Below are 27,651 nucleotides of genomic sequence, written 5' to 3'. Positions count from 1 at the left end.
CATGAAATTTTTTTTTTTGTACATATCAGTCACTTTATTTCATTAAATTTGTTAACAAAATGGCTTGTTCATTCTGCAGCAATGATATTCTTTCTCTGAATATACATATAGTTTTATAACAGTCGTAATACTATTTCAAAATTACATCAATCTAAATTCCATAGATCTAAACCATTAAAATATGTCAATTTCCAGCAAATATAAAAAGGCAAAAAATAAAATAAAAATAATAATGATTAACACAGAAACAGGTGCAGGGCTGCAAGATGAAGGGTTCTGGTTGACAGATTTTTCCAAGATAAAATAATTCTTATTAATTAAGGGTCATTAAAGTGAAACAACAACAGGGATTGGTGTAAAAGTAATGACTAATGGTATATGCAAAATATGTAAAAGGAAAATTAACTGATGATCCCCTCTGATGGTGAAAAAATAAGAATATAATTCCATTATACTGTCCTTGAGGCAAACAAAACAAAACGCATCCTTAAAACTTTGAGTAGCAATGAGAATGTAAATCTACCTAATCACAAACATCCCTCTAGAAACTCACCAACAAATCCTAGTTCAAAGAAAAGAAATTAACCTAAATAAAATGATATTCCTTCATCAATTCAAGCTTAAACTAACCAGAAATAGGCCAAATTTAATGAGGTGAGGTCAATTTTATATTTGGCAACCACACAGTGAAGCATATGGGTTTTGGACACATTAACTCTAGACCAGACACAATACAGTGGGGTTTTGCAAAGTCTGAAGCAAATTTATTATACTAAAATTAATTATATTCCAAAGTACAGTTATATAATCCTCAAGTTATCAAAAATTAGTTTCCCTTATCAACTCCTGTTCCAGAGACGTCTTTTACCTCTTATACAACGTTAGATTTTCCAATTATAAATCACTGTAGATGTACAGCAAATCAGGTCTTAGTCAGAAACTGACTAAGCTCCACTTTACTTTTTTGTGTCACTTTGAAGGTCCCTCTCTTGTTTTCAATAGAGCACCTGGCTTTTATACAAGTAATGACAGCTTTTATTTCCTTCACTGTCATCAGAGTCTACAAGTCAAGCCACCCCTTGTGGACTGTGCGTATGCTCCTTCGTCTTCGTCTCCTCTTCTCTGCTCTCCACAAGCACTGAGGTGCAGCGCTATAGCTCGGTGCGGGAGCGGGAGATGCGAGGGCCTTTCCTGATTTCTTTCCTCTTCTCTTCTTTCCTCCTCCTCTTCTCCTCCTCCCTCAGGATCTTCTGGAAAGCCTCGGCAGTGTGAAGCACCTGAAGCAGATGAGAAAGGGCGAGAGAGACAGATTTTTTTTTAGGCTATGTGCGAGATAATGTTATTTTAGAGACTATTTCTGAAAGGAGTATGATTAAGCAAAGATCTGTCTTGTTAGTAGTAACTAGAGGGTCCTTAGGGTGTTAATGGGTGATGGGGAAGTCATTAGGAGAGGCCGAGTGTGGACCAACATGTATGCATCTTACTCACATCATCTCTCTCTGTGCGGTACGGGTTTGTAAAGTCTGGGGCTTTCTCTGTTATTCCCAGCTCCTGTGACATCTGAGAGATGAGTGGAATAGACAGATGACAGAGGAAAAGAGGAGGAGGGGGCACATTATCATTTCTTCAAAAGAGATAAGGAATAAAAACGAGACACTGTCACATCGATTATTCCACGGCACTATGATGCATTTTGGCAAGCAGTTGCAGACAAAATCGACATTTCTTCTGAGCATTATATCTTATTTTCTCATTTTATCATTTCAGCTTCAGACGCTATGAGCTACATGAAATAGAGAGGAGGGGATCAGAAACTAAGCGTGGGGTTACTGAGGCACAAGTGAGGGCAGGATGCACACTTTCAGGGCGCTAACTGCTGCTGCTTCGAGTCTCAGAATTAATCCACTATATAATCCTCTTGGCACATAGCTAAGGTCACAGATTAATCCTGCAAGAGTTTAGATCATTAACCCACAAATTAAAACATACCATATTGCTCTTTTAAGTTTCATATACATCATGGACAAATCAGATGACAAATGACACATTTTGCAGTGATGACAGAGAGGTATTATCTGACACTGAGGATGTATTGTACTCTGACATGACGGCAGATTGCATTAAAATCTCCATATGTACTGTATAACCTGAACTATGATGGTTCTGTCATGTCTATGCACCAGTCACATTTACACCACTGTGCGCTATATTGCATTGATATTGTTTTATTGCAGTGTTTTCTATATTCTCACTATAATCTCCTGCAGAGGAAATATTTCATTTCATCATGCACTTATATTGAATTCTGCACCAATACTTCACAATAGGGCAATAATCCATCAATGATTCAGTTAGATTAATTTCTTTCATTAAAGATTTGATCAAATGCAGGGCTTTTACAGTTGGCATTCAAAGAGAGAATCCTTCTTTTACACCCTTACTGCAGAGGATTTCAGTGGATTGTGACAATACTGTTATCGACAAGTAACATTAGCTGCAATAAGGACAGGATAGGTGATTGTCTGGTCTTACGAGTGTGAGGACATGTTGGTGGGCTCCTCCTGTGAAAACCCCTGTCTGGTTACAGAATTTCAGCCCCCAGCGCAGCAGACCGCCCCAGTCAGGGTTCCGGTCGTAGTAGTGGTGGACAATACGGGGGAAACGCAACGCCACATCGCCAAAAAATGCTGTATTCTCCACCACATGGGAATAAGCTGCAGAGATTCATAAAGAGAGAAACGAGTAGGTTAGAGGATAAGGGTGAGAGAAAGAAAGACTGACAGAGGTGGAGCTTTTAGAAACAGGTAACAGAGCACAAGACAAACCAGTCAGAGGTGGTGGAGACAGAATCAGAGTGTGAAAGACACGCTGGAGATGCTGCTAAATAAAGAGGCTTATATGAAGTAGGGCAAGAGAAAGAGACATTGTAAAAATTAAATGAAGACACAGCTGAGGTGTAAAAGTGAATCAGACCTTCTTTGATCTTATCGTCCATTGGGAAAGGGTCATCCGGCTGCATGTTGGCTGCAACAAGGATTTGTCTCGAGTCCTCCAACACCTTAAGAATGAGAAAAATAGCTCAATAGCCATTTACTTTACACTATGTGCTGTGGATTACAGTTGCTGTGGTAATGCAGGTGAAAAATACAGTTAAGATTTTAAAGGAAAATGTATTCCTACTATGATTTTTTTACAAACCACTTTCACTGCTGAGATCGGGGGATGCAGTAAATCTGCTAAACACAACTTCATAGTGGATTCCATTAGGAATATATATATATATATATCAGTAAAAGCAGTTGGGGAGCCTGAGATCTAAGAATTTCACTGCCAACGACTGCTTCACTGTAATTGTTGTGTACAAGACTATAAAAAGAACTTGAACAGCAACGAGTGGTGAGAAAATCAGGCTTTGAAGAAAGAAGTGGTTTATAATAAGTGGTTTAGATAATAAAGTTAAACTGGGGACATGTTTGAAACCTGTCTGACTGTTGTGTTGCTCTTAAAGTTGTGTCAAGAAGAAACACAACACGTGTCTTTTGAGAGAAGAGATTTCACACTTTAATACAGACAAACTGAGCACAAAAACACACAGACTGTGATTAGAGTCAGTGCAGCGTCTATGGGGATTGTATATGGAAGAGATATAAGCAGGAACACTGTTAAGCACTCTATCTCTCACACACACATGGCGGTATAGAAATGCTGACAATGTATTTCAGCTACTGAATGTTGACTATGCTACTTGTCCTTGAGAGGCACGCAAATGCATAGATAACCGTCCTCTAGGAAAATGATGCATACTGTAAAGCAAAGCTCAGAGCTTAGTGTGAGTGAATGGCACTTCAAGCACCTGAGTCCAAATTAACATTCAAATGAATGCGAGGAAACATGCTGATGAATGTAATCAGTGGATTTTAAGCTTTTGATTCTCTGTTGGGCTGCGGACCTTCTTATCCTTCAATCTGCTGGGGGCAGAGCAGGAGAAGGTTGAGCTCTTCCAAATAACTGTTGCTGTTAGTGTGTTTTTTTCTTTTATACTAGTGGCCTTGTCTGTGCTTGACTTTGCTGCTGCCCACAGACTTATGTGAGCATATGATGTGAGAGTGCACACACACACCCTACCTTGAAGAGTCCCTTGAGCATGATGTCTATGATCTTGTACTGCTGATTGATGTCGTTCAGCTCTACCAGATTCTTGAGCGCGTTCAGCTGATCTTTCCTCTTGGTCTCAAACAGCCGCTTGTCTGATAAGAGGAGGTCAGGATGACACACACTCTCCACATGGGCATAACTCCTATAAATGCTCACACACATGCACCCATCTGTCACATTAAAAAGGCAGACACATTCACATCCACAGACATGCCTATGTATTTGGCAGCTGCTCTGCACACCAACAGCAGAAGGATACAGATCTCCAGGTTGGAGTCTTGTCTCGGTCTGTGCATGTCTGAGTCCGCTGAGCTGAGGGCCACAGCGGCGAGTGCCAGGACCACCGCACATACACTCCGCATGGTCAGCAGGGGTCGGCAGAGAGGCATTCTTCTGAACACAGAGATGACAAGCCATGAGATGTACATCACATTGTTAAACATCAAAATATCGGCACAGAGTTGTGTGATTTCAACTTTTAAGGCTACAGAAGGACTGTACATCTCAAAACAGAATTCTCTGACTATGACTGTCACGCTGAACACTTTTTCTTTTGTTACAGAGATTTAACTTAACAGTGAGCTTTTACTGAAATAGTTTTCTTACTCATGAAGCCATTTTTCTTCTTCCAAAGCTGCTCGAAAGGCTCTCTCTCCTGTGATACGAATGTAATATGTGAAATAGAGAGACATGCTGGGGATAAGTGGCCAATATGTAACACTATAGGGTAGCAAGTATTTGAAGAGGGGCTCCTTATGCTCCTTTTAAAAGACACATGGCACTTGCATAATCCCCAGAGAAACTTTTACAATCTCTGTACCAGACTCCCTCTCTGCTCTTGCTTCTCCCCTTCCCTGTCCCCCTGGTCTCTCTATCCAAAGCAGTGGTCTTCATCAACATTTTCATCCAGTTGCAACTTCCTTTCCCTCAGAGGCTTTTTATACATTTGAAAGGGAGGGATGAAAGTGAGAAGATAAATACAACCGCTAAAAATAGGGCCACATCAAATGAAAATTTGATGAAAGCCAAATTTTTAAGAAAACATTAGCAGAAAAAGAAGTAACTGGAGGGAGAGAGAAGACAATGTTGATGAAAAGCGACGTAATTCACATAATTCATGCATAATTTAGCAAGGGCTCCATCATTGATACTATCAGAGGGATGCAGAGGGATATGGGGCTTGGATGGGGGTGCGGGGCATGCAGGGAGTCAGATTGTGAGAAGCAGGAGGAAGACCAGGAGGACAACGGGACGCAAGAGGTGAGTGGAGGGGCGATATAGGAGAAGTATGAGGCTGTGCAAGAGTATAATGAGCACCAGGTAATTGATTTTGCACTGAAAGAATTAATCTTTACAAGCCTGGCTGCTGATTCTTGAATCTGAAGGACTAGGAAGTGATTGAACATCTCGGGTGTGAATGTAATTTAGACTGAATGAACCCCTTAAGAATCTCACTCAAATAAGAGAGGAAAACCATATGCTCCTAGACATACACTATCTGTCTTCAGAGTGCTGATAACATGGACCCACAGTGATCATTTCATACTAAAACTTCCTCCTGTTTTACAACGGCTTTGCTTTTACAGCACATCCTGACAAGTGTGACAAGCATGACAACTGTCCAAAGACTTTAATCTTAAAGTAGATCTCAAGATATTATTCCTGATCTGCCAACATGGCACAAAAGACATTACTGAAAATGAAAGCAGACAAACTCCCTTTTGTTGCATCAACTATGGCTTTAAGTGGTGGTCTCTGTGGTCACCAAAGTCTCTTATTTACACATAAAACTAAGACAACTTTTTTTCTTACAGAGTCAGCAGAAACAAGTGTTCATGAAGACAGCTGAATGAAGGCAATGTTCGATTAAGGCCAATTTGTGCATTCTGAGAACATCTTTTGGGTACTTTCCCAGCTTTCTGAGAAATGCTGCACTAAATATCCTTAAGTGCTGGTCGAAAGCCTCAATATTTCTAGATAACAGCCAAGGAAAGGGGGCCTTGTCTCTCCCGTGGCAGCAGCTCGTGGGCTTATTTGATGTTCCTGTGTGCTTCCAAGCAGTCAGCTCTGTAGCTCTGACAGATATTTATGAGCGAAAGGGTTATCACCACTGGCACAATTTAATGCAGTCAACACATACATCCAGCAGCTGTTAACGTTTCCGTGCAATGGGGCAAAGTGCTGGGACTTTAAGAAGCAGCGTAAGGATATTAAGAGTGGATCAATCATCTCTAATGTGGCATGGGCAGCACAGAAATGAGAGTCTAAATGCATCAATTAACCGTAAGCAGGCAACCTTGATTACACAGGACGATCATTTTAGAAAACCTAAGTCATAGGAAAATCTACCAGTAAAGCACTAACGTTTTGAGATCAGATTACACTTGGCTATAGGCCAAATGAGTGACTGTGACACACCACAATGTTAATTACACGTGCCCGTTGAAGCTTATGGTGGGCTGCTTAGGGTGAAATGAGACATTTGACAGATAAACCACTAACATAACATCCATCTGGGTGATTTCTGCCTGTGGTCATGACAGCAGTAAGGCGACCATCCCCACTTCCCCCACCTTTCTTTCTACAGGTGTACAGCGGCACTTACTGTACACACATCAACCCAGCACACATATTGTAGGACCATTAATACAACACAGCTGCTCTGCAGGAAGTATGCTTTCACATTCTGGTCTACTGAATCCTAGACTGGGTCTCCAGCCGACCCACTGATGTTCAGTATCCAAGGTGGGAGGGCCTGGTTCAGATTTGGTCAGTCGCTGTGGCACTCAATTTGGGTGAGGTGATTTCGCAGTGGGGCGGTCTGAAGGCAGAGCAGTTCTTGCTGAAGACGTGTAAGCCCATGTAAATCTCTTGGCCAGAGGAGATTTTCTTCTCTGCCAACAACAATCTCCCGAGGCAGAGAGGCTGAAGTTTGATTTCCTGTGTGGGAGATCCAGGTTCCAGCTTTGTCAGATAAGTAGGCTATCATATATAAACATGCTGCAGACCCGTGAAGATAGATCCTCACTGCGCTTGAATTCCCTGTGGTGTGAAAACATGCACCTGATATTCTACGATGCAATGCCAATCTGTATTTTCTCTAATCCCACAGGACAAGATGAAGAAAAAAGGCATTTTCTGAAAATAATCTTCAATCAAGAGTGTGAAACAGCTCAAACTGTTAACCAACCAACACTGTGGCAATAATTTCAAGAGGCAAAACTGACCCTTGAGGTGAGAGTGACACCTGAGAGGATGGAACACACAAGATGTCTATCAGACATCTGGATGTACAGCAGGAGTAGATCCAGTCCCCTTAGGCTGCCAGCCTGCTGTGGGAGGTTTGACTCCTGACACATCATATCTCTCTCACTCTCCCTGCTTGCATCTGTGAGGCTCTCCCTCCGTTATCATTCATGCAGAGGAAGAACCACGGACATGCGTAATGGTGATGATGATGGCAGAGTCTGAATAAAGACGGTCATGTGGACCATCAATTACATACAGTTTAATTGATTGCGTGTCCCCTACCTGACCCGCGTTCCCTTCAGCAGCGCGACTGCCTACGGGCAATAATGAGTGAATTTACTTAATTTTAAGACGATAATTACGCTTTTATTATGAAGCTGTGATATAAGACTATATTTACTGGTGATATAAATCAACCCCGCAATAATACATCACAATTATTTATTTAAGGTTTCCTCAAGGGGTGCGCTTTTGGGAATTAACGAAGTATTTTAAGTCGCTCCTCGACAAATTGATTCCGCCTGTCATCGCAGCTGTATGCCCCGCCGGATCCTTCAACCAGCGGACAGCAGATGGACGATGGACATTACAGCCACAAACTCTCGGATCACTCACCGTGTTGTAGCGAGAAACGGCGGCGCCACACGGCAGCGATTAGCGGGCAGCGATTTCTCCAAAGTAGTGCAGTTCAACCTTTTTTAATCTCCGCACAAGACGTTTAAGGTCAGCTCGCTGTTGAGTTGGACGGGACAGTGAATTCGCCCCGCTAGATCCTCAGGTGACAGCAACACGGAGGTGGTGTTCATTTGCATGCGGCTCTCACTGCTCCACTCCGTCAGCGCCACGATCGCACCGGCTGGCTCGCTTTGGACGAATGACAGCCAGCGGGCGATAAACACGGAGGAGGATGCTGTTTCTGCACGGAGGATTTAGAGAGCAACACCACCAGTGAGTGGGGTGCGTTCCGTTTCTCTCATGTGTTTCCTCTGAGATAATGATGCTTCAGTGGTATCATTTTGCCAGCCATTTTGCCAGTTTTACAACATATTTTCCATAAAATGAAACCTCACTTAGGATGTGCAGAAGCTGACAGTGGCTGTGTTTGATGATCATTTTTAAAGCTTACTGTTTTGGCAATGTGAACGTTAAGGTGTGCATATTTTCAAGGAAACCATTATTTACTTTGTCTTTGAATTAAATGAACATGAGAAGACCACATGTCCTGTCTGACTGAATCACCGCCTGAGAAATAAATAGGAGTTTTACTTTAATACAAAAGAACTACGTTTTTTTCCTTCCTGGAATACCTGAAACCCAATCCAGACATGATCAGTAGACATTATAGTTAAATATGCTCTACAGAAAGAGGTAATCAAAGATCTTCTGCACACTTTTGCCCAACACTGACATCTCTCAAGCTCCCAAGCACATCACCAACAGCTGTCCAACACACCAGAGGCCTGTAGGGTGCCACACTCTCACAAACTGACAGCTTTGTGAAGGTGCTGATGGGTCATTTACAGCTGCGACCCTCACTGGGACAAAACCTTCTCCATTATAAAGATAATCGCTGCTATGACCAGGTCAGTTACTTCTTTGGGTCGTCTTTCATTTTCATGTGTCGCATGAATCACAGTCATTTGTACTTCTATAAAGTTAAATGTGTCATTTTCACTTTTGTCCCAAGGGATTCCCAGAAAAACAAACAGTATTTTAATTTAACAGTTTTAATTTGCTTGAAATGACCCATTACAGAATCCATGGAAAAGACGAGTCTATCCTAATAATAAATGACTAATGCACTAATGGCAGGTTTCACCATGAGCACTTCTATCTACCATAGTTAAAAAAAATTAAATAGACACAAACAAATAACACAAAAATGTCCAAGTGAGGTTCTTTGTCTGATTGTGGTCTAGAAAATACTGTAGTAGAGACACCCTGATGCTGCTTTAAGAGCACAACAGGAAACACAGTAGGTACATAGGAATTCAAGAAATGTAGCATAAATGAACAATGAAACAAATTGGCAAATTGATAGCATTATAACATCAGCCATTATAATATCAGTTTGCTGGAACATCAGCCTGCTTTTACTGTAAAGTCAGACAGACAGATGGACACATCTCCAACACGCCTGCGGACAATAGTTAAGGAGCAATGAAGCAAGATGAGAAAGTAGGGGTGTGTGTGTGTGTGTAAGAGAGAGAGTTTATATTTGAAAGCAAACAATCTTAACAGATACTATATTTAGGTTACACTTAACATAAGTGCATAAAATATCTTTAATGAGCATTTTCTGTATCAAACTACTGCTTCAAACACAGTTGGTGTTCCACTTGTTAATTGTGTATTTATTTACTATTAATGTGATTTCACAACATTGTTTTTATATAACAGCAGCCAATAAAGCTAATATCAAACTGAACAGACATAGACTGAGTATATGAGAGTGTGAGAAAGAAAGAATGAGTGTGTGCACGCGCGTGTGTGAGTCAATCAGCACGACAGATATACTGAGGCTTTAAGCACTGGCCGACTGAAATACAGTAACAACCCTGTGTTGTACAGCACACTTTCAAAGAGATTAAGTAAAAAGCACAACACAGACATTCAATAAATTGCCAGAGAATGTTGATGAAGATGCTCTGCTGACATTTGAAGAACAGTATGGGTATCTTTCTTGGTGTGCTCAGAGTGTGTGTGCATGTGCTGCAGTTTTTACACTTGTCAGATACTTACAGAGGCACGTCTGAGGTTTTTGCAGGATGGAAGCTGTAGTTCGTGTATAGGTGAAAGAGCATGTGCTTGCATAATATATACAGCATGTCAGCCTATGTGTGTTCAGAGGTGTTTATGAGTGTGTTTCACTCATAAACAGGGGAGGGATACAAGATGTTGCTGGGCAGGCTGGGGCTGCAGCTCTCGGCTGGCGTCTGTGGGCCAAGGGACTCTGTCATGCTCCTCACTTTCTGCGTGTGCTCCTCTGTGGGTGGCGGATGCAGGACACTGCTCTGGATCTAAATGAACAAAAGAAGAGCGAGAATTTCATTTTGTTAAATTAAAAGGGAGAGGAAAGACAGGGCAGGACAGAGAAGCAGCATAATGAAGAAACGATAGCAACATACAGGAAGGGGCCTCACACACACACTCACACACACACCCAGGATTTGCAGTGCTAAATAAGTACGTAAGACAGGAACCTCTCCTACTACAAAAACAAAACTATTTATTTCAGCTGTCACAGGCACGCGCATTAGATAAAAATGTATACAAAGGCAGTAAATAGAGCTATACTGTAAATGTAACAGTATACTTTAGGCAATAATGAACAGTGAATACTTGCTATAAGCAGCAACAAGAAAATTAAAATGTTGTAGAAAATATTCACAATCAAGAGAAAACCTTTACAAAAGTTAAAAGGTTACAGTGCATTTCCAACAGCTATGTGTGGTCCCAACAGAGATGCAGACTTTGAAAACAAGGATTACTGTTCAGGCTTGTTCATGAGGAACCGCCAAGTACCAACACAGAGCTGCCAGTGATCAGATCCCCTGCAGGAGTCAGAGGTTCAGAGACTAACTAAAGGTCACTTCAATGTACGTGACTGATCCAGAGTTACTTAATCACATCATTCTCTTCGATCTTGTCTGAAGCTCTGAGCTGTGAGTGTAATGTGTAGAACATTACATACACTGGCAAACTCAATCTGCTTGACATGAAAATATCAGACAATACAAAAAAATGTCTGAAAATACATGGTCTTGTGCATCAGTAAAGCTGAAAGGCAACAGAATTATTGTGTAACCCTTTCAAACAAACAGAATTAAAAGCATATTAACACAATATTGTTGTGAGCTGCAGCAGCATTGCTGTAGTACTGCTATTAAAGCAAAAAGATCCCTTGTATTGTCACCAAATTATCATGATCTTCTTCATGATTGCCAAAGTCATCATTCTCGGCACCGCTGGAGTAGGCAACTAAGTTGAAGGCTGCAGGGATGAAAGACTTCTTGCAACTTTGTCTGGACTGGTGTGGATTTGAAGTTAGAGTACTCAGGTGGGGAATAGAATTTATGGTGAAGACAGTGGGTTCAGATAGAATGGATAATGTCTATTTCAGTACTTCAGACTTGTAAAGATCAGTCAGAGTACTCAGCTCAGCATGCTGCTCTGCTAAGAGCAATTTTTGATTTGACACCAACAAGGCTGCACCAACAGATAAGATAAACAACTGAAAACTACGACTGACTATATATGGTTGGTTGGAACAAAAAATCTGTAACTTTGAGAAGTATCCAGAGAGAGAAGCGGAATAGCTTCAAACACAACAAGTGATGTGTTGCACTCCCAAGTTAAAGCTGTTTCTATTTGGCAACAGTTTCCATCAAGTGACTCTAGAGGATGGTATTTTGAGGAATAGGCGAGTGAAGGGAAGGGCAGAATAAAAAACATGTTAAGAGCAAAAAGGGGGAAACAGAGGTGAATGGAATTGAATTACTGGGGTGAGAACAATTTGGAGAGCAAAAGAAAAGGAGAGAGGAAGTTAAGGGGGAGAAACAGAAAAGGCCAGCATGTGAAAGCTCTGGCTGTGTATGCAAGAATGAAAGCGATAGAAAGAGTGATGGGTAAGTCCCTCCAGTCTGGGGGACGTTATTAGAAGTCTGCAAGCATTAGAAATTATGAAAAGGGGACAAGCTAACTAAGCATGCAGTGCAAGCTGCAGCTTCACCTCTGCTAACCCTTAACACTGGCCAATGGATCATATAGACATACACATATAGTTAGTGACAGGAAGACAAGCACAAGCAAATGTATAAAGAGTCTGACTGGAAGACAGGAACATAGTATGTGCCTACATGCCTCCACACACACACACACACACACACACACACACACACACAAACACAGACCCAAAGTTCACGGTTATGTCAGGACTAATGGCGAGGAAGCAAGACAATGATATGATACCAGATCGCTGACAAATGCGCACAGAGAACTTCCTCACAAACTGAGATATCACTTCAGCCCACAAGCAGATCAACAAAACCTATGAATATTGTGAAGTTCAATGTGTGTAAATGTGAGTATGTTTATGTGTGACAGATTGGAGCAAAGGAGATAACAAGGGAGAAAACTCAGACTGTCTTGAGACTGTTAAGAAGAAGTGTGTCTGTCACATTGAACCCTGCCTCCCCTAAACTGCCTCGATGTCTCCAGAAACACACAGATACATACACGGTACGCACGCACGCATACGCACACACACTACACAAGCAAACAGACAGACACATGCGCACGCATTCACACAGTTTATGATTCCCTGGCACACACTGCACTGGGAGCTGCAGTGTGTGCCATCATTCTGTCACTCCTCTGATTCTGAGCTACTTTCAGAATACTGAATGCGTTTCTGGTCCTATATATGATGCCAAATTCAAAGCTAAGCAATCTGATGTGGCTGCTATTCCTTCTGTGTTTTATAATGTCTTGAAGCAAACCCAGATGGGCATTATGCACTTGCTGCAAAGCTAACAAGGGTAACGTCAAGAACATAGTTCATCATGTTCAACTTATGCTGAAACAAACATTTTCACAGAGAATACAGTACATGCCTTTGAAACCAGTTCATAGAATGCCATATTTCTTCTGGGGAGAATCTGTGTGATTTGACAAATGATAAGAACTGTATAAGAAGCTTGTGCCACATAAGTGCTGTGATCACAACTGAGCAGAGCAAAAATCACAGATGAGCAAAGCTGTTTTTATCAGTTATTCTGCTATTCACCTTCATGATTTGTGGAAAAAAAAATCATTAATTTACATTTTTAAAATCTCTCACCAACATCTTTTCTGTTTGCACTTTTAGTAGGGTGTCCTACATTTCTAAATTCAATATTACTATATTAACAATACAACAATCTTCCACCGTTACAGGTGGAAACTCAAATGTATTTTATGCTTGTGAAGCGCCACAATAAACTGCACTGCCTCAGGTAATTTAGCCATATTATTTTTGTGCTATTGAAATGAACTCAACTGCACAATACTCATTACTGAACACTGAGAATGTGTGAACCTCGAAGGCCTCTCAGTGGAAACACTAACCCAAGTGTCACTGCCACATGATGGTATTCTTCTAATCTCAAAATGCAATTTGCCTGACCTTTTGGTATGCCTGTGCCCAGCATTGGAGAGGAGAGAGCCAAGAACAAGGACCCTAGTTTGAATGTCACCTTTTTGATAAATTATTGTTTCCATCTGTGAGATCAAAGTTTATCTTTGATGGATATGCACAGCAACTACAGAATAGTGCAGAATAACATATATAAACAGTTTTAATTAATCATTCACCAACCAGTAGAGGCCTTTAGACTAACACCATCTTTTTAACATCTAAGGCAAAGAGGTGGCGACTTTATTCTTATAGAATTTGAATGGCTTCCAGAATTTAGACAGTAAACTCAAACAGTATCCTGACTTGGCAGCTCTGATTGCATTTATTGCTTGAATGCCTAAATGCTAAACAACCGGTTGGGTCCGTTGTGTGTCTTGGTTGTCACGCAGGGTGTATGCCTCGCCTTAAACTGCCAAGTCAGGAGCTACTAGGAGTTGTGATTTATTAAATGTTGTAATCCTAATGCAAACTATTAATCAATAATCACAGATATCAGAGTCAAATATACCATAAGCTTCAATTTGATCATTTCTATTGCAGGGTTGACTGTTCTTAATCTTTTAAATTTGCCCTACTAAGGTCAGAAATGAGCTAAAATTGTGGAGCAGAGCATACGGTTCAAGTTAAAAGCTTTTCTCATGCAAGTATTTCTCCACCTGTATATGCTATCCCAAAAGCACAACAGTATCCCTTCTGCCTGACATGTAATTGATGGATGCAACTGAGGTCTATGGACCCAAAACAGGGTGCATGCCTGTGTCAATAGGGGTGTAAATGAAGATTTTAAATTCAGTCTGTCCAACACAGATGAAGAGTCATTAGTGCCGACACGACAGATGATTCTGGACACTGAAGGGTATTTACTATAGCTGGGGTTACTGAGTTAATGCCAATGACAGGCACCACTAGATCACAGTAACTCTTTGCTTTGTGTAGATTAGAGTGCCTTAATGATACAATTACAAGAGTGGAAGCAGGGTGTGGAGTTGGCAAAGTGCAAGGCTGTTGGGAGTGAGATTTGTCCCAGGCATGTGCCTAACAGGCAAAATAGTCAACGTGTGTTTGCAGAGGCATCAGCCTCAGGCAACAGACCACAAATACCAGACAACAGGCGTAGAGCAGACCAGGGTTCCAGGAGCAACCCCTGAGATAGACCAACTCACAAACCTAATTGGTGACCTCTGACCTTACACTTTGCATTGGTCTTTGCAATCGCAACGCTCCACTAGAGCTCTCGTTCAACCGTTTACCTGTCACCACTATGTGAAGTATGATGAAGTCCCACACTGAGGCTACTGTTGTAAACTGGAATTTTGCTACTGCAGTGCTGCTGTGCAAAATGTTGGTATTTTATTTGCATAAACAAACCTGGTGTTCCCCGTCCACATTTCCCCTGCTGTCTCTGTATTTTGCTGACTGTAAATAAAAATTTCAAAGTAATATAAACACTGCAAGAACCCGACTTCTATGAACTTGATTTCTTTAGTAATTCATTTAATGTAGATATTCAGGGGTAACAGCATGTTAAAGACCTATTGTGAGAATCCCCACAATGTTCTTATATTAATTTATCTGTGTGTGTGTGTGTGTGTGTGTGTGTGTGTGTGAGTGTGCACACCATGAACGGGTGTACCTGTGTGAGGAGCAGCCTGAGGACCTGTGCTGCTTCCACGCTGAGCTCCTTCACCCCCCTCCTCTCCACCGCCTCCATCACCTGGAGCAGGTCAGGCTCCCACAGCACTGCCATACTGCCATGCTGCAGGAGCTGCAGAGGACACACACACACACACACACACACACACACAGATACACAGATAGATGTACACATATAAATGCATAATCACACACAGATGTAGTCATTAACCAACACAGCAGAATTAGAGTGAGAAAAGAGGGAGGAAGAAATAAAGAGAGAGAGGAAAGCATAAAGAATCAAGGCAGCAATAAACATGTTATCCTTTTGAAGTGATTTCATATTGTGGTTGATGTGGAAGTCAATTGAATCTGCTACAATTCTGTAAAAATGCGAAAATGTGGGAAAGGTGCAGAGCTCCACATCAATCCCCAAATTTTAAACAAAATCCCTTAAGTGGTGTGACGGGGCAGCTCAATGGGTTACAGCTGACCAGTGGTTCCACCCGATTTCATTGAATACGTGAAAAGGAAGTATTTCAAGCCTTAGTTCACAACACAAAATATGGAAATGTTTCTTTAATTTCCATGTGTTGTACTGTGTCAGCTTACATAACACTGTACTGTATTCACTCTCATTACTCATGTGATCCAAATACTTCTATCACTTCTATGTTTTTATTGCCTTCATTTACTTTTGATAATTTTAATATCAAATATTTATTACTGCTCATAACCATACCCAAGAAATTATACTTGATTTGATGGTGTGTGTGTGTGTGTGTGTATGTGTGAAACCTCTCACAAGTGTGATGAGTCTGAGAATGGCAGGGTGCAGACGGCAGCTCTCTCCTGAGCTGAGCAGGCAGTAGAGGAGGAATCGACTCCATGGCTGACACACCACGTACTTTGCTAACACACAGACAAACAGAAAACAAACCCAGGGGGGAGAAAAATGATTAATTTTAATTTTGCTCTATTCCTCCTGGTGCAATTACTGTAAATGGGTAATGTCGGAAAACTTGCAAAAAGCCACAACATCAAGACATACAGCAGGCATGTAAAAAACAAAACAAACACGTATGCTACAGTGTTGAAGACAGAGATAATATAAGAAAGAATAATGAGACACATACTTACTCTCTTTCTCCCTCTCACACACATGCACTTACACACTCCACAGGCGCTGAGCATACTGATTATTTTTTAATCTCTCAAACACATACATTTCCTACACACGTACACATCTCCTTCATCTCTCTCTCACATTTGTAAATGTTTTGTCCCTCTGTGGTCACATGTGCACATGTACAGATAACCTGCACTCATTCATCCTCAAACTGTCTCTCTGTCTGGTACCTGTAGAGGGACTTTTCCTCTGAAGGAAGCCCAGCAGGGAGCTTAGACAGTTGACTGAGGCTCTCAGCAACAGCTCGTGCTTCTGAGGGGAAAGAGACATGGTAGGGTGAAACATGAGAGGGAGGTTGAGTATACAATAAAAAGGGAAGATGAAAAGAACCTCTTCCAGCTCTAAAATATCATATCTGACTTGGCAGAAATGGACACAAACACAGCAACAGATGCACAGGAAAAAGACATGGACAACACACACACATACACACACACACACCCACAGACACATGCTCACCAATGGACAGAGATGCAGCCAGAAACAAAAGGGCGAACAAGGGAACACCATAGTGAGCAACTTAGTGAGGTTTTAATAATGCATGTCTCTCCCACAGCGGCGGTGCTGGCAGGGAGCACTATGGTGTCCAAAAATAATGAAGTAGGCCAGGCGGGTATATAGACGATGGCAGAGAGTTATACCCTAATCCAGAGGCGGAGAGGAGGAGATGGGAGAAGAAAGGAGTCATGAGGATGAGCGGGAGGGGATGAGAGAGCGAGGGAGGTGAGGTGGGTAGGGGTAAAAGAAAGGAACGATGAGAAGAGGGTAGATGAGGAGACGAGACGAAAGGAGAGGTTAAAATTAGAGCAAAGAACAGTGAGGGACAGAAAGTGAGGAGAAAGAGGAAAGAGAAAGAGGAGAGCAGAGTCAAGAAAGTGGAGGGGTGAGTGTAAAGGAAGCAAGGAGAGGCAAGCAAGGAGAGGAGAGGAACTCTGGAGCAGTGTCTCATACTGCCACCAAACTAGAACATCAAGCGGAAAAGAGAGCAAAACAGAGGAGAGAGGGGGGAAGTAGAGAACTGTTACTCATATCAGCTGCTGAACAGCAGACAGAGCACTGAACCATAGAGCTGAAGCTCAGTTCAGCACTACAGTCTTTTACACAGAGAATAAATGCCACTGGTGTGGAACCAGAGGCTGGCATGGTGCAGCATGGGCACTGGATAAAAAACAAAAACAAAAAAATACAGGCATGATACCCAATTATCCCATAGTTTGCATATTTCATCCACATTATCTTTAGATTGTCTTTTGCAAATATACATGTTAATGTTTTTGCTTACTTCTCATAATTGAAGCATTACTAATTAACTTTAAAGCTGGTATCTGTAATGTTTCTAATTCATTATATCATTATTATAACCAAATGGTGTAGTATTGGTCAGTGTACTGGAGGAGCTGGGCTTGGTAGCATTTTGCATGCAAATGAGCATCAAAATGAGCCCAGTGGTATTACACTTCATTAGCTGGAGCTTTTTCCAGGTTATTTGATTTACCCAATCAAATACATTGCAGCCTTCCACACAACCTCCCTAGACAACTCTGACACCTTTTCTTTAGTTCAAACAACATTTTGATTACCTCTCACCGCTGGCAAGGGCGACAGCATGCTGATAGTTAAGGACATCGGTTTTAACATATTTGTGTGTGTTGGCTATAAAGTTTTAATGACCTGCCACTGCAATACTGCAGCAAAACAACTCATTTATATAGCCCATGTGTATCTGGATGACCTCTGAGTATCTGTTGATTCAAGAATTCCCTGTTAATCTAAACTATAAAATTATATACTGTGAATGGATGCTCTAAATTTACAACAGTATTCACATCAACCTTTTTCAAACTGCTTATCCTCATCAGAGTCAAAACGACCATCACCAGTAGAATAAAACACTACACAAATACAACTGACAGTTCACACAATCAATGTGTGTAGGAATACTTAATCTTGAAAGAAGATATCTTTCACAAGGACAAAGCGATTGTCACTGACAAAATGTGTGTGACTCTTTTACGTGTGCAAACATGTTTGATATTTTCTGCACTGCTTGCAGTCTCACTGCACACATTCACTCAACTAGAGTTTCAACATTTTCACGTTTCAGTACAAACTTTTTGGCATTTTTTAGGGTCTTAAATAAACAAAGTTCTATTGTTCATTCTTCATCAGCGTGTCTTGTATCACAGTTTTCTCATTATGTGCTACTGTATATGTATGTCAGGGTCTCAACAGTAATTTGAACTCATGTCTATTCAAAGGTCAAGTGTGTAGGATTTGGTGGCATCTAGCGGTGAAACTGCCAATTGCAACCATTTGAATACCGCTCGCTTCACCCTCCCTTTCCAAGCGTATAGGAAAAACTACAGTGGCCGAAAAACTCATGAAAAATCCAAACAGCCCTATCTAGAGCTAATGTTTGGTTTGTCCGTTCTGGGCTATTGTAGAAACATGGTGGTGCAACATGGCTGCCTCCGTGGAAGGGGACCTGCTCCTTATGTAGATAAAAATGACCGATTCAAGGTAATGGAAACACAGTGATTCTTATTTTCACACTAATTTATACACTAATGAAAACATCCTTATAAATATTATATTCCATTTCTGCCAATAGCTCCTCCTAAATGTTGCATACTGGACCTTTAATGGACAATGACACTTTAAGTGGGCTGTATTCAAGATGTATACTTACTGCCATTTTATGGACACAGTCAAAATGCATTTCCACCACTCGTATTGGAGCTACTCCTGCAAACCTTGTGATTAATTGATTCACAATATCTTAGCTTCAGTCTACAGAAAAATTGCACACTTTGTTGTGTGTCTGTTCAGATTTGGCCATTAACTGATGGCAGTAAAGGTAGTAGCCAATAGACTAGAATTGATTGTAGGGCTGCACCTAACGATTATTTTTTTATCGATTAATCTAACGATTATTTCACTGAATAATATCTGCACCAACAGGTGCACTTACAAGCTTTAACAAAACAATGGCATATGTAGGCCTACATAAACAGGAGACTCCCTCTGTGTGTGTTTCTCAGCAGAGCATGTGCAACTGTCAGTAGACCGCACGGGAGGGGTAGAGTGAGGGGAGATTGTAGGCAAGGTTTTAATGCTGCAGCTTGTCCTCTGGGGATATCTATGCTTTGACTGGGTGCAACCACACTTCATTGCGACGTGTCAATGCACGATATGCAAATCGACGTATTTCCGTAATCGATGACGTCGATGAATCGTCCCAGCCCTACTTGATTGTGTGATAAAGCATTTTAGTGCTTCGTATTTATGTATAGTGCCTTTGTGTATTGTGATGCTGGAGCCCTGCTTTGATCACCAGTAATTACAAGGCTGAAACAACTGTAAAAACAAAGGCCTGTGTAAGTGTAAGTATCAACATATGTAGTAGTTCAGTGCACAGCAGACGTTGGTATACAAGATTCTTTATAATCTCTCTAATTCTTTATACAGGGTTTATCTACTGCCTTATGTTGTGCACTGGATTACTTATATTTTGGACCATGTTGGTACTGAGCTGGCTGCCACAAAGGAGAAGTAGTGCTTCACCTATTTACTGTTAATGAATGCTGGTGGGACACCAGTCTGCCTGTTCTGTAACTAAAGAAACCAAAGGCAATACACCAGCTACATGTAATAACATTTTGTAGACACCTGAGATTGTGCTGGAAATGTGTGCCATTCCATTATGCTAACTGCTAAATCAATTGAAATCTCATTTTCTACACAACCTTCTTTGTGAAAGGCAGCTTCAATGTCATGCTGTAAAGATTTTTAAGATTATACCTTTATGTTATCTCTGCTGCAGAATAAAAGGTGGAGCGAAAGTAAAGCAAGCAGGCATCATTATATCAGCATTTAGGCCCACTGCTGTGTGAGCACATGGTTATGTATCTCTGCTTGAGGATAGCACCTCACTAGAATAAGTATGCATTTTCTTTTAGTTTTATGTATTTGCTTTACTATGAAATGTTTACGTTAATGCCTGAAACTGACAAAAGGTTTTATGGAATTTAAGCAAATGACTTGAGATGCAAACAAAAATTGCTCACAGCTGGAGTCTTCCTTAAACACTAGAACAGCTAACTTTCCATCCATCACGTGTTGAAAAACAGCACATTTTGTAGCACTCCACCTTTCATTACAACACAGAATTTACTGCAGGTGTTCCCTGTTATTTTTGCCTTCCACAAACAAGAACTGTGAAAAATGTTGCAATGGCAGTCCCTGGAGTAGACTCAAATTCATCGTTTGATGTAAAATGCATATTGCGCATAACATGATTCAACAGCAAAAACAACTGAGCTATCTGTACCAATATTTAAAATATGACTGTATAACTGTTAGCTTGAACGGTAGCCTACATATTATATTCATTTTCAGGTTCATATTTTTATGTCCGGGGTCTAATAGAAAATGTTTACATGCTTTATTGTTATTAACACATAATTAACACATAAATTTTCTCATATGGTCCATTGCTGCAGCCCCTCTTTTCACCCTCTGTCTGAAGCAGTGAGTTTTAGCTCCTGTCTCTTTGGCTTTGTTCAGACTGCAGGCAAATCAGATTTGTTTCTCAAATCAGATCTTTAAGACAGACTGTCTGCACTTTTATTTGCAGGTTATCTGATCGAATTTGTGTCCAGACATCACCAAATCTATCTGCATGGGTTGCTGTGGTAATGACGTAGGTGTCAGTAACTACGTATGCTGGCTTTCCAACGTGGAAGCATGAGAAATGGAGATCCTTCCAGCTTCGCCTGTACAAAAACCTCCCCCCGAAGTGCCAGCAGACAATTTATTTCAGTGTCTGTCCACGGACTGCTGTTGTCTGTGTTGTCCTCCATACCACTCTGCTAGTAGCAACATGGATTATGCTCAGTTGATTTGACGCTGTCATGTATGTTGCATTGCGAGTGACCAGTGACCAGTGATTTGAGCGTCCAAACTGAGACGCATCTGAAGAAATCCGATTGTAATCGCATTTTAAACCACCTACAAATGCAGCTTGGATCCAATTTGTAAAAATTGTTTTTTGCTGTACAGACTATCTCAAATCAATCTGGATACAATCTGGATATGCCAAAAAACAGATTTAGGCTGGCAGTCTGAACAAGGCCTTTGAGGCTCCCTTCCCAAAAAGTCATTCTGCTCTAATTGGTCAGCTCCCACAAGCCCACAAGGTTCATCGATGGTGATAAATGATCTGAAGTCTATAGGTTATGAACGTTTAGAGTCATCAGTGTTTGATTAGACTCAATAGTAGCATTTCCTTGATACGATTGGTCTGAAGGTTTCCTTCATTAATCTCTCAATATTAGGCGAAGTCTTTGGTGTTTTTTATCAATGTGTTTTTAAGCATAGCATTTCAGACAGTTATACTAAAGTGTTATTCTAAAATGAGATTTTTAAATACAGAAAAATTTATATCGGGTGTTAAATTCACTCTGTCAAGTCAAAGTCGTTCAAATAAAGTATGTGCTGATAACACCATTTGATTCCTATCACAGTTTGATTTAAAGTGTCCCAACTGAGTGTTAAGGGTGAATGCATTATTCGACAGAACTGCTTGTAGCTGACGAGTGATGCATCCCCTAACGTTCCAAATGAGGGACCTTTTTTACATATGGAAATCACAAAAAGCATAATATGTCCCCTTTGATGGTCAGTCACAACCAGGAACATCTCTTCTGTCTCTCCAATAATTTATTTTGCCCTCCTTCTCAGTTCCCTTTAATACCTACACGTACCTTCTCACACACACACACACACACACACACACACACACACACACACACAGACACAAAGACACATATATCAATCCCCCCAAGTAGTAAGACCTGCAAAAGAAGTCCACTGAGAGCAGTTGAGAGGCACTGGGCCCCTCTGGAGCCAAGCGGGTACAAAGCACCGTCTTCGATCCCCAGGGGTCTTGGCCCGACCAAGCCAGGACCAGTGCTCGCACACACCAATGCTGATGCCAGGTCAACATCAAGTAGAGCCTGCAGCAACCTGAGGTAGCTGACTGCAAAGAGAAAGTGAGAGAGAGATGGAAGAAAGGAGGACTGGTAAGTGGCTGGAAAACCAAAGGGAATTAGGAAGAGATGGAATGCCTAAACATACAGGAGACCAGGAGGTAGAGGAGAAAGCAAACAAATGTGAAGGGCAAGGCCACAGGAGAAACAGGTGCATGGTAGAACAAAAGTGAACGAGTGAGCATACAGAGTGGAAAGCGAAAGTTTGAAATATAAATGGTAAATAGTTAAAGCAGGTAGCACAGGGAATAGAAGCACAGAGGAGAGGCAGAGTAACAGTTGAACGGAATTGAGGGACATTTTTGAATTGATGTGTGACAGAAAGGGAGGGAAAGAAAATGTCAGTGCCAAGTGTAGATAGTGTGTGAGAGACAGGGTTGAAGGAAGGTCAGCAAGATGGAGGGACCAAAGTAGTGATGGAGATAAAGAAAGAGAAAAATGATTGCTAAGACACAGTGGGATCCAAACTGATAGCTGCCAGACACTTGAATTGCACTTATGCCATGTACACTGAGGAAGGGAGGACTCAATTAGTGGCAGCAGAAGAGAGGGAGGAGAGACATAGCACAGAGATAGAGAGAGAGGGAGGGATGGTTGGATGGAAAAAGAAGGGTAGAATGGGAAGCATAAGGGAGATTAAAGTCAGAAAGACAGAGAGGAGGCTGAGTGAGTAAAGGAGTGAAGAGAGAGAGCGAAAGAAAAAGAGATAGGCGGGCAGAGGGAGGGAGCCAATACATCACAGCATCCCTGACAGGCCACTTATCCATCTGACAGACAGAGACATGGGAGCAGCAGGGTTGATCTGTCTCTGAGTGGTGCAGCGGGATGTGGGCCACTTAATGTAATTAAAGTGATGGAAATGCATGCCCGGGGTTTGGTTACACCTTTGTTGAGGATAAAACATTGACAAACCGTCACTTTTTACCTGTGCAGGAGCACATGTAAACCAAACGGAGGTGAACCTCATTAGTCGATCCTTAGGTTTACACAGTATATGGACAGCTGTTGCAATAATCAGGGATGCCTGACACTCTCCAAATCTGAACCAAAGTCTACTGACTTTTATTGAGGTATCTTGGTTTTACACACCCTCCAGTGTGTCTGTAATTGCACTGGATAGTGTAAAATGGAGTAGCACAACATCACAGAAAGGATGAAGCTGAGAAGAGATTAAGAGAATGCACAAAACTGTGAGGATAGAAACAAAATGGGAAAAAGAGAACACATGAGCTGTGCACAAATACATACATACAAAATCACTTTAGATCACTTGCTTTAAGAATAGCACTTGCATTGCTGATGACTTGTTTTGGCATCTGCTGTCTGAAAGGCCAAAAGTCTTTAAAAAATAATTATAAATAAAATTCTGAGTTTCTTACCCAGCAAGAGATTGTCTGTGTTTCTTTTCTGAACAAGGAGTCGCTGTACAGCTGTGTCCAGACTCCAACAGATGCTCTTATGGACCTTAAATAATGGAGAAAGAAAGAGAGAAAGAACAAGGGAGAAGAGAATCAGAAGAATAACAAAATCAGAACCAAGTATCTCATTGCTTGTAGGAATGTATTATCCCTGCTGTGTAAACAGAGAAGAAAGTGCATTGTTTTATGCCACAGCCTTACTGTGATATTTATCGAACGGATCCAATTCGTGTTTTGTATTCTGCGCCCACATCTGAATCTATGTTCTATTTTACTGTGTGTTCTGTGTTTTGCCCTTGACTGTGTTAAGTTCTATCCTGAAGTTGTGATAAGAGCAAAACTGAGTGTGTACCTGAGCAGAGTGAACACGCTGCAAGGTAATGAGGGAGGACAAGAGTAGATGGCTGCAGCACAGCAGGGCTGACGGAGGACAGGCTGATGGAGAGAGGGATGGAGCAGAGGAGGAGAGGACTGTCTGCAGCAGGTCCATCAGCCCACTGTTGGAGAGCAGCATGGAGACAGCTGGGGAGGAGAATGCACTATATCACACTTTGATGGGATCTGCGCTTGTATGTCAGTGTGTGTGTATGAATAACAGTTGTTTGGATGATTGCAAGGTGACGTGCAGCAGGCACCCACCCATAATTATGCAAATACACACAAACTTTTACTTTTCTGTGGCACCTGTGAGGACTTTGGAACATTACAAATTGATGAACCTGTTAAACTTAACACAAATTCAGGCACACACACAGGCCTTGACCAAATGTATGGTGCACATATCTTTTAATTTGACTTAATATACAATGTGGAAAATGGCATCAGCAAAAATGAACAGAATACAAGGGGAAATAATTTGCATAACATTGGGGTTATATACAGTACACAGGTAGCCAACCAGGTCCATTGTAAGTACTAGAAACTATAATTACATATTATTTAAAGTTGTAATATCCTAGTTTTCTTGAGATAGAGGAATGTGTTACTATTCCTGTCCTCCTCACCACCAGTTGAAAAACCATCTAGCCTGAGGCTGAAGTAACTTGCATTAGTAAACTCACCACTAGTGATGAAGAAGCAGATGGCAAAGGTAGGTAGGCTGCAGCAGAAGCAGCAAAGCAATGCTATGGGCATAATTAGCTTTGCTTCCCAATGGTATCCCTGCTCTCTTGCCACTAGCCTCACCTTATTAACTACAAACCAGCTCATTGCTGACCTCTGCTGAGTGTTTTTTCTTGTTCAGGTAAATCATTTAGCTTGTAATAAAATCAATGCCAATAAATATGTCATGCCAAATAATGTAGTGTAACATGTCTGGTTCTCTCCTGTTGATGGCAGCTCACTGAAAATTATTCCATCATATATCATAATTGCTAAGTTCCATAGTGAGGTTATTTCTTCAATATTTTGGCTCATTGATTCTAATTTTTCATTAGCTTTGTAGGATTCAGGAGTTATTTTTTGTTTTCCCTTGAACAGAGTTGTCTAATAAAACCTTTAGGAGACCCCATCTGTTAGATTCCCCTTTCTTCTTATTTTTCTATTATCTGCAAAAAGGAAAATAAACTTTGTGTCTTTCTCTGTGTGTGTGTGTGAGATCTCTGAACTTAGTCTACTGACCAAATTACTGTGGGTGTGAGCAAGTTAGTGTTTGCATGTGTAGTTTTGTCACAGATATTTACGTTTAGCAACATCAAAACACAACACAGAGCGCTTGTCATGCTTTTGTGCAAATGTGTGAGAAGGTCTCAGACTTGACAGCATACAAGTGTGTAAGACAATGTGCAGGACTTAGCCACACTGTGTACCATTATGTAAAGATGTACAGCAGGTGTCAGCTTGTATGCTTATTATTTCCTGTGTCTCAATGCTACATGCTTGTCAAGGTCAGCCTCCCACCGCTATCAAAACAGGGCAGAGCAGAGAGAGAGATGGCAACATACTGAGGCAGAGGGTGAAGAGGGTGTGTGAAAGATGTAATGTCAGGAGAGGGAGAGAGTAAAACACACATGTGGAGATGGAGAATATAGGAGACAAGAAGAAAGTGTGTCTAACCTCTGTCAGTGCAGTGTGCAGGGGACAGACTCAGGCAGCAGTACAGGTAGCTGAGGGCAGGTAGCAGGCTCCCTGTGTTGGTAGGCTTCAACCTCCCTACTATATTACTCACTGACACACACACACATACACATTCAAGTCTGATGGCTCACTTATCTAAAATTTTATCTGCAGAAAACATTTCGAGAAACATTTCATTCGAGAGACATTGAGACACGTTGTGACGGACAGATAAAATGTAACACGATGAGCTTGGCCATTTACTGCCTGTCACGTCATGTCTCCCTCCGGTCAGTAAACACTGAATTAATCTGATCTGCCAGAGAAAATGTCAAAGATGAGGGGCTGGAAAATATAAGTACCAACACAGAATGCAGTAAAAAGACAAAAACTAAGTGGTAAGTCACAGAGGGATGAGGTGTGTTGACATCAAGGCAAAAAGAAAAGCAAATCTGAGTTAATTTGCCAGACATGTCTAGTAAATTTCTGAACAGAATTTTCATCTGCAGATCAGCAGCGAGCACTCCTCTGAGTAGGTTTGTTGATGATGATATTAAATCACAACAGATCATGTGTTGAATAGAGAGATATGTCTTAGTGCTGTCACTAGATGATTATGTGTCTATAATGTAGTGCCTGTGTGAGTGAGGAACCTACTGAAGAGTGTTTAAGCAGTCTGTATGCGTGTCTGCAAAGAACTGAATTTGTGTTGTGTGTCTGTATTGTTACAGCATTTCTGACTGTCTGTGTGTGAGAGAGACAATGAGACAATGTTTGTGTGCAAACAAAGAATGTAAACAATGTATAGGAACTGTGTGTGTTTGTGTACGCTAAAAGATGAGGGCTGTAGGGAGGGGGGTTACGCTCAGTACGACCTGCCAACAGCTCCTTTTCACCTCACCGTGGTAGAGCAGCTTGAAGTGCACTCCGTCCATCTTACTGTAGGAGGAAGATGAAGGTGGGTCACTGGCTTGCGTCACACAAAGCAGCTTCAGCACCAGAGGGAGTGAGTTCATTGCTAAACAAAGGGAGAAAGAAACAAAGTACAAGTGTAAACAGGAATATGAGAAACAAAAGAGACACACAGACAGATATGTGTGTGTGTGTATACACACACACACACACACACACACACACACACACACACACACATAAATAAATATGAACAGAGTGAAAGTGCTGTGAGGGATAGAGAAGATAACAACAGTGAGACAACTGTGTGTTTGTGTGTGTGAGAGAGAGAAAGATGAGGGAGTGGTGCAGTAAGAGACCAAATTAGCCTTTATCCTCGCCTCATTACTTAGTCTGAAACCTGATGTTCCCAGTGTAGTTTTCAGCAAAGCCAAAATAGAGGACATTGTTCAAACTGACACTGATCAAATAGAACTTATGAAGTTATGGTTAACCAACAAGGGGTGGCTGGACCACACTGTTTTCATCAAGAAGAGGCAAGAAGAAGTAAGCGCATCATACTCAGAAACATTAAAAATGACCACGCACACTCATATAATAATATAATATTGTTATTATAATAAATAACAATATCCTGTGTCTGAAACCCGAAAGCATTAACAGTGAACGAAACAGATAGAGAGAAAGGACAGAGGGAGCATGAAGAAGGAGATGAGGTAAAAGGAGACAAAGAGCTGGAGTACTCTAACAGGAAAGAGACTGGAAGAAGGTCAGGCAGAGCAGTCATCTACATACTTCTTTTACGCCGGTAGT

At 41.3% G+C, this 27,651-nt stretch overlaps 2 protein-coding genes across 13 annotated transcripts in view; both read right to left on the bottom strand.

Moving 5' to 3' along the window:
* Positions 1-7: 7 nt before the first annotated feature.
* Positions 8-8,277, bottom strand: LOC122868621 (coiled-coil domain-containing protein 134-like). 2 transcript variants are annotated; one of them, XM_044180758.1, is made up of 7 exons: positions 8,020-8,277; positions 4,415-4,545; positions 4,126-4,247; positions 2,974-3,058; positions 2,533-2,714; positions 1,489-1,560; positions 8-1,277 (listed from the first exon to the last, which is right to left on the bottom strand). In XM_044180758.1, the coding sequence occupies exons 2-7, from the start codon at positions 4,542-4,544 to the stop codon at positions 1,152-1,154; spliced, it is 717 nt and encodes a 238-aa protein (XP_044036693.1). In that variant the 5' UTR covers position 4,545; positions 8,020-8,277; the 3' UTR covers positions 8-1,151. The 2 variants fall into 2 exon arrangements, with proteins under 2 accessions (XP_044036693.1, XP_044036692.1); XM_044180757.1 differs by having other exon boundaries at positions 4,415-4,548; positions 8,020-8,275.
* Positions 8,020-27,651, bottom strand: part of LOC122868597 (meiosis inhibitor protein 1) — a 59,167-nt gene continuing 39,535 nt past the window's right edge. For 9 of the 11 annotated variants that reach the window (XM_044180699.1, XM_044180701.1, XM_044180700.1 and 6 more), the window contains 10 exons: positions 26,828-26,944; positions 25,927-26,037; positions 24,224-24,393; positions 23,833-23,917; positions 22,259-22,443; positions 16,574-16,655; positions 16,020-16,126; positions 15,216-15,347; positions 10,297-10,424; positions 8,020-9,541 (listed from right to left, as the gene is read on the bottom strand). In XM_044180699.1, coding sequence (XP_044036634.1) covers positions 9,487-9,541; positions 10,297-10,424; positions 15,216-15,347; positions 16,020-16,126; positions 16,574-16,655; positions 22,259-22,443; positions 23,833-23,917; positions 24,224-24,393; positions 25,927-26,037; positions 26,828-26,944 — 1,172 coding nt within the window. In that variant the 3' untranslated portion in view covers positions 8,020-9,486. Of the gene's footprint in view, positions 9,542-10,269; positions 10,425-15,215; positions 15,348-16,019; positions 16,127-16,573; positions 16,656-22,258; positions 22,444-23,832; positions 23,918-24,223; positions 24,394-25,926; positions 26,038-26,827; positions 26,945-27,651 lie in introns of those variants that run through there. The other 2 variants (XM_044180706.1, XR_006376151.1) reach the window with 2 other exon arrangements.

Source organism: Siniperca chuatsi, linkage group LG21 (assembly GCF_020085105.1).
Source record: "Siniperca chuatsi isolate FFG_IHB_CAS linkage group LG21, ASM2008510v1, whole genome shotgun sequence".
NCBI lineage: Eukaryota > Metazoa > Chordata > Actinopteri > Centrarchiformes > Sinipercidae > Siniperca > Siniperca chuatsi.
Note: the sequence above shows the minus strand (reverse complement) of the source record. Positions and strands in the feature narration are given on the sequence as shown.

Coding starts and splice junctions, on each gene's coding strand:
- LOC122868621 (XM_044180758.1), bottom strand. CDS start 4,544: ATGCCTCTCTGCCGACCCCTGCTGACCATGCGGAGTGTATGTGCGGTG. Junction 3,059..4,125: donor TGCTCAAGGGACTCTTCAAG/GTAGGGTGTGTG, acceptor CTCATTCTTAAG/GTGTTGGAGGACTCGAGACA. Junction 1,278..1,488: donor ACCGCACAGAGAGAGATGAT/GTGAGTAAGATG, acceptor CATCTGCTTCAG/GTGCTTCACACTGCCGAGGC.